At 37.0% G+C, this 12,724-nt stretch overlaps 1 protein-coding gene across 1 annotated transcript in view; it reads right to left on the bottom strand.

Annotated features, from left to right (window-relative positions):
* LOC107679144 (MAM domain-containing glycosylphosphatidylinositol anchor protein 1-like) overlaps nucleotides 1-12,724 on the bottom strand; it is a 181,564-nt gene that overhangs the window by 108,027 nt on the left and 60,813 nt on the right. Inside the window, exon 6 of the mRNA XM_016474603.1 lies at nucleotides 2,436-2,705. Coding sequence (XP_016330089.1) covers nucleotides 2,436-2,705 — 270 coding nt within the window. The remainder of the gene's footprint in view (nucleotides 1-2,435; nucleotides 2,706-12,724) is intronic.

Genomic DNA, 12,724 nt, shown 5'->3' with positions numbered 1-12,724 from the left:
TCTATCTATCTGACTATTTCTATCTATCTATCTATCTATCTATCTATCTATCTATCTATCTATCTATCCTAGCGACATGCTAGAAACGTACAAACAACATGCTAGTAACTTGCTAATCATGCTAACGACATAGTAGTCACTTGCTAATAATGCTAGCAACATCCTAGTCACTTTTTAATCATGCTAGCAACATGCTTGTCACTTGCTAATCATGCTAGAAACATGCTAGCGACATGCTAGTAACTTGCTAATCATGCTAACGACATGCTAGTCAATTGTTAATCATGCTAACAACATGCTAGTCACATGTTAATCATCTTAGCGACATGCTAGTTACTTGCTAATCATGCTAGCAACTCCATCCACCCATCTATCTATCTATCTATCTATCTATCTATCTATCTATCTAGCTAGCTATCTATCTATCTATCTATCTATCTAGCTAGCTATCCGTCCATCCATCCATCCATCCATCCATCCATCTTGTCTATCCATCCATCCACCTTCATGTCTATCTATTTTTTCAAACTTTCTGGTCCGGCTTTCTCAAGCCAACTTAAAGTTTGTCTTGACGAACTTTTTTATCTAGTTATTATTGTTATTCTTCTGATCCTAAATTATCAACTCTATCTCCTCCTAGAGCTTTAACTCTACAGACTCCAAATTCAGCCCAGCTCTTCAGACTGATCTGGCCGGGTGTGCTATATCTTTTCTAACTGATCAGACTTATGGTTTTCTTAAAAATTAATATTAAAAATCATAAAAATCCCATAGACTTACATTGAAAAGTCTCTGCTCACCTGAACATTCCGACAAACTCCAACTGTCAAAATTCAAATCTAAACACACTGAAGCCCATTAGACTCACTCAGACTTCCTTTCTATGTACTATTTCCACCCCATTCAACCCATCTATCCCATCTATCTATCTATCTATCTATCTATCTATCTATCTATCTATCTAGCTAGCTATCTTCTATCTATCTATCTATCTATCTATCTATCCATCCATCCATCTGTTCATCCATCCGTCTTCATGTCTATTCGTATGTCTACCCATCTATTAATCCGTCTGTCTGTCTGTCTATCCATCTATCTCTCACTGTCTGTCTGTTCATCCATCCATAAACCTTCATGTCTATTTGTATGTCTATCCATCTATCAGTCCATCTGTCTGTCTTTCTATCTATCTCTGTCTATCCATCTATCTATCGCTCTGTCTGTCTGTCCGTCCATACACCCACCCACCCACCTTTATGTCTATCCATCTATCTATCTATCCTTCTGTTCATCTGTCCATCCATCCATCCTTCACAGCTTGTCCTGACAAACTTTGCTATTCTAGTTAAAGTGCACCTATTATGCCCCTTTTTACAATATGTAATATAAGTCTCAGGTGTCCCCAGATTGTGTCTGTGAAGTTTTAGCTCATAATACCCCACAGATCATTTGTTATATAATTTTGAAAATGCATATTTTGAGTGGAAGCAGAAACATGCTGTTTTCGTGCATGTCTCTGCTAAATGCAGCATGTCTCTTTAAATGCAAATGAGCTGCTGCTCCTCGCCCTCTTTTCCAGAATAGAGAAGTGCCTTTACAGCTCGTAACTGCTAAAAAAAAATCTGTTTGGATTTGATTATCATGTCTATCGTGCTGAAATCATGCGTTTTAAAGCCATATTAATTTAAACTTCTGATAGACGGTTTTCTGAGTGCAAACATCCGTAGCACACATATAGAAAGTGGCTGCACACGGCATGTGAGTACTAAGTTCTCTTTCACACACGAGTTTATGTTAAAAACACGCATAAGTTACAAAAACACAGTCGGTTATGTTTGTGAAGGTAAACATCTGGGAAAGAAATCGCATTATTATATTAGATCTGTGTATTAAGTGACATCAGCATAATATACAGTACCTATACTGCTGTCTATGCTATTAATATGAAGAAAGAATAAAATCAAATCAGAGAATCAATTACTGCTCTGGACTGAATTACGTCTATAGCCTTAATAAGAAGACATTTCTTACTTGAATGCTGCTTTTAAATGCTCTAGCGTGAAGATAAATAGGGCGGATTGTGTGCGGCTCACTCAGGGCGGTGTCTCGACTAGATTACGGCAGTGTCAATCGACACTCGTGGGTGGGGCTGGTAAATTGTGATGTCACACTTTACAGATTCTGTGATCGGCTTGCTCTGAGACGCTGCTATTGATATATGGAGATTAAAAAAAAAGGAGCGGGTGGATTTTTTTCATTATAGGGTGGTTGTGTACACACACTGCCAACACACATTTATGTCCAAGCAACATGTGAAAGTGAATTTTGCATAATAGGTGCCCTTTAAAGTGGGATGAATTTCCAATGCATCTGAATTCTACTTCCTTACATTCAAATTCAAATGTCAGTACATGTGTAAAAGTGTGTACACTTACTTCTCACAATGAAGTTGACGGTTCTTCTCGCAGGGTTTCCCACATTGTTGACGGCTGTGCAGTTGTAGACGCCGGCATCAGCGGGAGTGACGGACCGGAGAGTGAGGGACCCGCCTCGGATCATGGACCGCTGAGGGAGGGATCCAGGGTACCGCGACCAGCTGACCGTAGGTGTGGGGAAGCCTGCCGTTACCTCACACGACAGTGTGACCTCTTGGCCTGGGTCCACCACGTACGTCTCATTCACAGACAGCTTTAGAGCAGGGGGTGCTGGGAATGAGTAAACAAAAGTGTGCATCATTTAAAGCTGGTGGGTCCTGTTTATGTCTAGATGAGTGAGTCTTGCATTTACAGAATAGAACAGAACAAGGGAAGTGCAGGTGGTCTTGCTTCAGCATGTGAACACATGTGAAGCTAAAAGTGTTTCGACAAGAGGGTCAATACTACCATTGATCAATAATAACATTTCATGAAAAATCACTTCTTCACTGCTTCTGGGTAAAGAACTAACAGCTATTCTTAGCATGACACATAACTCAAGTCCCTTGGCAGACCTTTTACAGTATCTCCTTCAACGATTCCCTCTTTTAAAGCCAAAGTGTGCTGTCAGCTGATCTGGCCTCAGCAACTGCTGATCATTTATCCTCAAACCTTAGATAGTTCCTGTAACTGTATAACTCATTACCACAGATCACAGAAACATGTTATTGTCAAACCACACCCCTAAACCAAAAAAAAAAAAAATCAGCATTAAGTAAACATTTTAAAATTAGTAATAACTTTTTATTTATTCATTCATTCATGCATTCATTTAGTTAGTTTTTACAGAGAATTTACAATGAAACTTTGGGTTGAAAATATGCATAATTGTTTTATAAAAATGCAAATGCAATGCAAAAAAAAAAAATCACTAGAACTATGTGTCATTTTTTCATTATTTTTTTAAAATATGGTGTTTGATTTTGGACATAGACATGTTTTTGACAGATTTCCACTGCAGTAAGTAAAAATGAAAAATAAAAAAATACAACTACGTAATACACTTTTTCCTACACTGATAAATCTGCTGTCTTTTTTCCACATTTTTATGCTGATTGTGGGGAAATTGTGCAGAATGCTGTAGAATGGATTTAAAACTTCTATCTGAAAACCTTTAATTTTTAAGCTAATATATTTAAGAATACATAGACCTGGCGAACAAGTGACTAAACAGGCTAGCTTTAAATAAACATTGTAATTCTTCTTTGTTAACTTAAGTTACTTTGTGTAATAAAATAATGTATGGAACTAAAAATAACAATATGAAGCATATTGTTATTAAAAGAAACCAAGCAGGCTGCTGCTGCTCTCAATAAGTGGATATGCTTTGCTATAAAAACACAGCTACATTTTAAGTTTCTTTTCTTTCACAAAATAGAGATATTTCAAGAACATGACCGTAGATGTTGCATTTTCCTCTCTACATGACTGAACACATGATCATTAAGCCAGAAATGAATTTCACAGTCAGAATCACACATTAAAAATAACACTTTATCCTTATGCCTATAGTGTTCATCTAATAAAACAGTCAAAAACAAAATTACTCAATAGCTTTTTTGTGTATGTTTATATACTGTTAAAGAAAATAAGTAAATGCATTAGACTCGGTGCAATCTACTCATCAGGGTGACTGTCAATGAATAAATCATCTTGTTAACTTTTGAGTTTGTCATTGTATGGCCTCTGCAAATAAACAAAATGTAATATACTATACTGATGGCTGCAAAGTGTTTCGGCACTGGCACAAAAACACATTGGATTTGAATACTGTATCTCAATCTGTTTTATGTCATTAAGTAGGGAGAAACAAGGAAATTACATGAGGACATGACGCAGGCCAGATTCGAACCTGCATACCCTACATCAGCCCCTCTTTCGTGTCACAGAGCACACCGCAGTCTGTGTGAATGGCATCAATTCCATCTGTGTTCATTATCTCTGCAGTCTAGAACTGTCATACTGTACCTGAACAAGACCAGACTGCTGCTAAGCATCATAAACTCATTAGTTAAAAATAAATGACTGAAATTAGAAAGCAGAAAACCTGCCAATGTGCTTTTCATCTACCTACAAATTAATTGTCATTGGCAATATTTGAGCTCTGAATAGACTTGTAAAACACCCCACAAAAAAAATCTCATTCAATGTCTATGAGCCCAATTAAAACTGATCCAAAACGTTGAATATTTTATAAAAGAGCATCAGAAGTGATTAAAAATATCTTCAGTTAAAAAAATGATCATGAAATGCCTAGAATCATTACTAAAGTCATATTAATCAATATTTTTGGCTTGTCGTCCAGTAAAAAAAAAAATCTAAACATCCTCAAAACAAGATTTAGAAGCCAAACTGGGTACAATATAAAGTTTTGTTTTCATAGAAAACTATTTTGAACGGGTTTTAAAAAAAATCCAACTAAATTAATATTACTGTTTTGTTTCTCAAGTAAACGGAACATTTTAAAGATATTTATATTTTTAAGAAAAATACAGAATAAGAAAATCACTTCCCACAGTGCAGTCTGGGTCATCAAAAAGTATTTTGACTTATATCTCCCTAATTATTCCTTTATACAACCAGAGATTAAAATATACTAACCCTTTAGAGAGGAGGAGATGCTAATATAATATGACTCAGACCTACATTCAATCATCCAAGGGTGGTTTAAATTTTATGTCCCACAAGCAGTACAATCCAGGATAATAGCAAAAATAGGAGATAGTTCTCACAGGGTGAATCTCACGTAACCTGTCGAGAACATTTCTGGGCCATATTTCACTCCAAAATCACAATTATATTAAAAAGACATAAGCATAAAACAGTATTATTTCTATTGGTATTCGAGTTTAAATAAATCATTTTAAAAACCTGATCTGATCTCTTCACTAAGCTCTTGTGACTTACATCTGCTGAAATCTCAGTTGATCCTGATGGACTCCAGCACCAGACTGGAGGGGATCTGGGCTTCTGTACTGCCAACAGCTCTACAAGCTCTCAGCCACATACAACAATCGTATTTGTTCTACAAATAACAGAGAGATCACAGGGACTGAAACAGAGATGGAGAAAGAGGGAAAAAGAGAGTCTGAGGAGGAAAGAATTTATTGCTTCAATTTCCCGGAACGGTACGAGGGGGACGGCGCAGCATCAGTCCACTGTTGTCTCTTGATAATGGGACTGATGTGTTTTACGGAGTTTACACAGCTTTTACAAACCGCTGCACTTCTGTGCTCCACAAACACATCAGAAAGAGAAATAGATTTCAGTGAAAAGAAATGAAGGGTCAGACATTATAAGATAGGAAGTGAAATATGTTGCCTTCTGAGATCTTGTTTTGTTTCCAAACAGCCTTGCATGAAGGTTTTGTGGTGAATGCACAAGCTCAGTGGAAAAACTGCAACCAAGATGGCAGACAGAGCTGATGTGTTAATTATAAACATACATTTATTTTCTTCAATACTGAAAAGCATCGTTAACATACAGGGGTTGGACAAAATAATGTGAACGCCCATTATTACAGGAGTTAATAGGGCTGGGACAATAAATCGATGCATTGCGATTCGTGGATCGATTCTGAGATTTTCGGAATGCATCGTGATTCTCTCTCGAATCGATTCTGAGCTTAGTTTTTAACTGCAGATGGCGCTCTAGGCTAGTTTTTAACTGCACACTCAAATGCTCACGAAGAAGAGCGCTTGTGCATTTGGCTGAGTAACGTAAGTGTTTAAATGTACTTGCACATCGGCTTTTATGCTTTTATTATGCAAGATTAATGTAAACACAGCCCACTGTGAACATCCTTGTAATTCACTTCAACTTTTTCAAACTTTATGAATGATTATTTTAGGTTCAAATGGTGTGTGTGTAAGGAACTGGAAGCAAGCAGAATACGGCTATTTCTAAAGCACGCAGTGCCATCTGCTGTTAAAAACTAAGCTTAGAATCGATTCAAGAGAGAATCGCGATGCCTTCGAAAAATCTCAGAATCGATGCAGAATCATTTCTCGATTCGCGATGCATCGATTTATTGTCCCAGCCCTAGGAGTTAACACAAGGTTTTAGTGCAAAAACAAACGTTGTGATTATATTTTCATTGTCTATATTCTCTAGTTTGTCTTTCAGTGTTGTAAAAGCTGTGTTCAGCAGTGGTCAGTACAAGCACTCGGTGAAATGGGTGGCATGTCAGATTTCACAAAAGGACAAATCATGGAAGCCTATTAATGAGTACGACTATATGTTACCATAAAGAGATAAGTTCACCCAAAAATTTTAATTCTGCCTTCATTTACTCATATTCAAGTAATTTTAAATCTGAATGAGTTTCTTTCTACTGTGGAATACAGAAAAAAAGATATCTAGAAGAATGTTGGTGACCACAGAGCTGATGGTTGTCACTGACTTCCATTGTTTGAAAAAAAATGCTATGAATGTCAATGTCTACCATCAACTGTTTAGATACCCACTTTCTACATTAGCTGTGAATTTTGATTTTTGCCCAACCGTTTAGTGTTTTAAGAACAACAGTCTTATGTCAGTGTAAACAAAGCATGGCAAGAGTTCATTAGCGAAGAAGAAAAGTGGGTGAAAACTAAAAGTGAACGATCGGGATCGTTGAACACTGAGAGGGATTGTGTTGAAACAAAACAGAACTACTGCTGCAAATTGACAGTAAACTTCAATATTCACCTTGAAGCGCCTGTTTCCACAAAAACCCACCACTGAGAGCTTCACAAAGCCAACATCCATGAAAGAGCCTCAACTACTGGGGGAAGTCGTGGCCTAATTAATGGTTAGAGAGTCAGACTCGTAACCCAAAGGTTGCGGGTTCGAGTCTCGTACCGGCAGGGATTATAGGTGGGGGGAGTGAATGTACAGCACTCTCTCCCACCTTCAATACCACGACTGAGGTGCCCTTGAGCAAGGCACCGAACCCCCAACTGCTCCCCGGGCACCGCAGCAAAAAATGGCTGCCCACTGCTCTGGGTGTGTGTTCACGGTGTGTGTGTGTTCACTGCTGTGTGTGTGCACTTTGGATGGGATAAATGCAGAGCACTAATTCCGAGTATGGGTCACCATACTTGGCCACATGTCACGTCACACCTTGTCACACTACTAAAACTTTCATCACAGACGCCAATGCTAAAATGTGAAAAAGATGGAGTCATGATCATAAAGCCTGGACAGCTGGAGCACCAAGATCAACTTCAACACCTGCCCTAGCCAGACAAATCACCTGACTTTAATATTATCAAACCACTTTTAGAGAGAAGAATGAGAAACTGATTCTCTCCTCCAAAAGAAACTGGCAGATGTTTTATTGGCAACATTCTACTGGAGACTATTCAAGTTGTAGTAATCTATTCTATGTAGGGCTGTCGCGATTCGTCGATTTTAGTAGACTATTCGATTTTTAAAAATCCTCGACTTAATTTTGCTTGCGTCGACTAACTGGCAAAATACCGGACGAGAATCCATAAAACACATTTAGACTGTTTCCCAAGGCTGCATGATATATTCAACCCATATAAAAATCATAATTAAGCGTAATTGTGAATTCACAAATACACTATAATACTGAACTTTGATTTCAGTGATTTGGGCTATGAGATGGACACTTGCTTCTTGCACTCTATGTTGCACTTTACTTTTGCTTTAAAAAAAGGATTTCATAGAAATTTGGATTTCATTTGGTTTAATAAAATATAGTTTAATAAAATATTCTTAAGTAAAATTGTTGATTTTTTTTGGTGGGAAATTAATCATTTAGATTAATCGATTAATCGATAAATTAGTCGATAGATTCATCGAAATAAAATAGTCGTTAGTGGCAGCCCTAATTCTAAGATGGTTAGAAGCTGTATTGAAGGCAAATGGTGTTAAAACAACTCCATAAAGAAATACTGCTCATTCCTAGGTTGTTTACATTATTTAAGCAACGAAATGACAGTTTGTTTCGATTTTATGTGCCATGTAAGGGTGATTCTATCTAAAACTGTGCAAGCTGGCACGCATGCAGTCCCACCTCACATCTGGATTGAACATGACCTTTTGACCCCAGAGCTCACAATTCCTCATTTAATAGAAATGCATCTCAAAAACAGAATAAAAATAGTAGAGACATGTCTGGTAAGTCACAGTGCTATCTAAACTTTCATATTAAATTCTGTTTTCCTGTTAGCTTCTGAGAAAGCTTTCCCTTCAAAGAACACGATTCTACTTCTTAACAGTTTAATTGAGTCTGATTAGTTATATTGGAATCAGATAAATAATTAAATTTCACACATCATCCTCCAGCTGCTTTTGATTATTGGTTTTAAAAAAGAAGCAGTGGGTTTCCAGTCTTAAACTACAATAACAGAGCGGCATGTAAAAAATTAATTGAAATAATGGCACAGCGGTCTCAGAGAATGGCTGAAAGCACAGAAAGCAAGCCCGAAAATGTGTAAAATGTTTCGATTCAAATCTATATCTGTCCATAAGAAAGTACAGATTAGTTCACAGATAGAACAAAGCAGAATATATTGCTGTACTCAGGAATATCTAGTTACCTTCTACTTAGTGCTTCAATAAAAACTGCTTTGCTTTGATGCTGCTAACCTGTCAAACGTTCCTTCAACTTACTGTATCAATTCAGTAAACACAACTTTCTTCCAGACAGAATGACAAAATAACAATGTGCTCTTTATTGGATTCTCCATCCAAAAGTAATAAGTACTGATTATTTCAAAGACATAACTCAGAAAACAAAGCAGGCAGCATGAACCTTTCAGCGCCTGTGGTTTTCAAATATCAGTCACTGAGTTTCTCCTAGAAAGATTCTATTAAAGGATTTAGGCGTTACAAACACGGCAAAACCTTCTCTTCTCGGAAAGCATTCTCTGTCTCTTGTGAAGGATGTCACTTTCAGGACTGTTCATCCACTTCAGTGTCACATACGGCGATCACATGCGTCAATCACTGATGGCTTCACCACCGAAAAAAAAGAAATAACGCAAAAGTGCGGCAGATTAGCAAGGCTATCGGAGCCGTGCTGCCGTGACAACAGATGAAAAGTAATTAGTAGTCAGCAATGTTAGACACGACAATAACATAATTAAAGCAATTTATCCTGTCTGATTTAATGATGCCTGTCTCAATTAGTGCTGTTAAATAAATCGTAGCTGCATGGCAATAAGCCTACTGATATCATTTCTTTTTTGTCTGATAGATAGATAGTGTGTGTGTGTGTGTGTGTGTGTGTGTGTGTGTGTGTGTGTGTCTCATAATTTATTCATCCTCACATCATTCCAAAACTGAATGTTGTTATTTGTTTTTTTTTTTTAAATGGAATACAGAATGTTTTTGCAATTATGTTTTTACTCTTTTTAATGAAAGGGCAGTTTAAAATAACTAAAACTGTCAAGCCAACTGTCAAATAAAACTAAACTAAACAAAACAAAACAAAACGAAATTAAATTAAATTAAATTAAATTAAATTAAATTAAATTAAATAATGTAAAAATTTTCGCTGATCTTCCTCTTGACACCAAATATCAAACATGGCTCACCAGTTTAAATATGCTGAATTAAAAATAGATTTAAGCAAGGGAACTTTTTCAGTAGTTAGCACCAGTTTCTACATACTTTCATTTGGCTTCAGAAGACTTGGACAACTGTTATGGTTTATTTATGGTGTGTTTTTGCCTTTTATGGAGCACTGGAGCCGTAGTCATTGTATGAAAAATCCAGGGAGGAAAAATCATGCAAAGAGTCTGGAATGGCATGAAGGTAAGAAAATGATGACAGAAATGTAACTTTGGGTGAACTGTCCCTTTAACAGGCAAATGTCCTCTCCCAAGGGGAAATGAGTTTGTACATCACACACACGCAGCCCATTCATCCTCATTACACCTGATGGTGTATTAGCGGCGTGTATTGATGGTAAGGGACGGCAGGTGTGTGTAGCGAGACACAGACTGATCAATATCAGACACATTTCCCCTCAGCTGCTCTCTGCTATGCATATGGCATGCTTTCAAATCAGCTTTGCTATAGAAAAGTCACAGTAGTGCTCTTGCATATGCATATGGAAGAGATCTATGTCATATAAAAGGGCAGGGGTCATTGTTTCTCACCGGATCAGACAGACCCACTGGTTAAACCTAGATAAAAAGCATTATTTTGGAGGGAAGAGAAAGTGAATGAGCAGAGAAAGGAAATTAGATGAGAACATAACTAGACTCAAACCCACATCATCCACATGAGCACCACAACTCTAACATGGCAAGAGCATTGATATTGATATGATATTAATGTTCATAATGGATACTAACTACATACTAAATACTGGAAAGTATACATTTTATAATGCCTCCTACTTTGTAAAAAAGAAAATGATACGTGAGATGCAGCAATAAAAAAGGAGTTATTTTTTGTGCAAAAATGTATACATTTTTACCAGTCTGATCAAATATAATGAGTCGAATAGGATGTAGTAAACAGTAATTAACAAAATTTCTTAATATTTTTGTCCAACTGATCCAATCAATAAAATATTTATTTACTTCAGATGCAACACTGCATAATATATTAATTCTTCTTTCCAACACTGTATATTGAAAATAATTGTATTTTGTCTTTTATTTAGTTGCTTTAACATGTTTATACTTAAATAAGGAGAATAAATTTTCCAGTGCATTAAGACAAAACACAAATATGATATTGATAAAGATATATTTTCTGCAAACAAGCCTTAATATCCAACGCAGTGTTGCTTCTCAAGTAAATTCATCTTGTTTAAAGCATGTTTATATATATTTTAACTAGACAAAATACTTGTCAAGAACACGTTTTTTGCAGTGTAAGAATCCCCATATTTCTTCAGGTTCATTCATCTTAATGCATGTCGAGTGCATTGCATTATGGGATGCAGCATGCTCTGTATTTGACTTCTGTATTTAAAGCATGTCCCGTCGAATATACAGTAGGTCTCTCCTGGTGTTTTATGTGCATACATTAATCCACATAGACAGTCTACATAATATATACTGCAATCCCGTCGAATATACAGTAGGTCTCTCCTGGTGTTTTATGTGCATACATTAATCCACATACTATAGACAGTCTACATAATATATACTGCAGAGATAGTAAGAGTAGTATGTTATTTTCAACAGCCTCTCTCCCTCTGTTTCTCCCTCACACACAAATGGACTGAAGGAAGGAAATATGTGTGAGTGACCAGTGAAGCATTCAGTGTGTGTGTGTGTGTGTGTGTGTGTAGGAGAGAGAATCACCAGAGCAACAAGTATAGAGAGATCGGACATCCGCTGTCTCTATTGCCATGGGGACCAGGCTTGTGCAATTAAGCCCAGCCAATTACTGCCAGCTAATGGCTCAAAGAGGCTGAGACAGTGATACATTAACACAGCTAACCAACGCTTAACCAACCCTTTATTAGACTCATCCTAACAGGGAAACAATGACCCCTAAAGCACTAGCACATTTTAAGCAGTGCACATTAACCCACACTGCATTAATTAACATATATCCTGCGCCAGAAACTCACCCCCGTAATCTGAGCTACAAACAAACCATTTGCGTTCAAACCCTCTAGATATGAACAAAGAGAGCCTACGGAGATTACAAAAGCACTTCAGAGAAAACACACTTTAAAATAAACTTACAAAAGTGCCAGTCAGGGAAACTATAATTAACTGAGGGGAGGCAGTTTGAATTAATGGACAAAAACTGTCAACAGATTCATTTAAATGGGGTTGTTTTTGAGTCTTACCAATAAAAGGAAATATGACTGAATCTAGGTACATTACATCACATCAAAGCATTAGGCAGTTTGTGACACCAGTTGCACAAAGACATACGACTGAATGACATACTCTTTTTAGCCAAAATAAATGATTAAACAAAATAAAATTAATTAATTAATTAAGATTGTTGAGGCAAATAAAGCTTTTGATCCAATCAAAACCTTGGATGGATGGATGGATGGATGGATGGATGGATGGATGGATGGATGGATGGATGGATGGATGGATGGATGGATGGATGGATGGATGGATGGATGGATGGATGGATGGATGGATGGATGGATGGATGGATGGATGGATGGATGGATGGATGGATGGATGGATGGATGGATGGATGGATGGATGGATGGATGGATGGATGGATGGATGGATGGATGGATGGATGGATGGATGGATAGATAGATAGATAGATAGATAGATAGATAGATAGATAGATAGATA

This window comes from Sinocyclocheilus anshuiensis, unplaced genomic scaffold, assembly GCF_001515605.1.
Source record: "Sinocyclocheilus anshuiensis isolate Anshui unplaced genomic scaffold, SAMN03320099.WGS_v1.1 scaffold300, whole genome shotgun sequence".
NCBI lineage: Eukaryota > Metazoa > Chordata > Actinopteri > Cypriniformes > Cyprinidae > Sinocyclocheilus > Sinocyclocheilus anshuiensis.
Note: the sequence above shows the minus strand (reverse complement) of the source record. Positions and strands in the feature narration are given on the sequence as shown.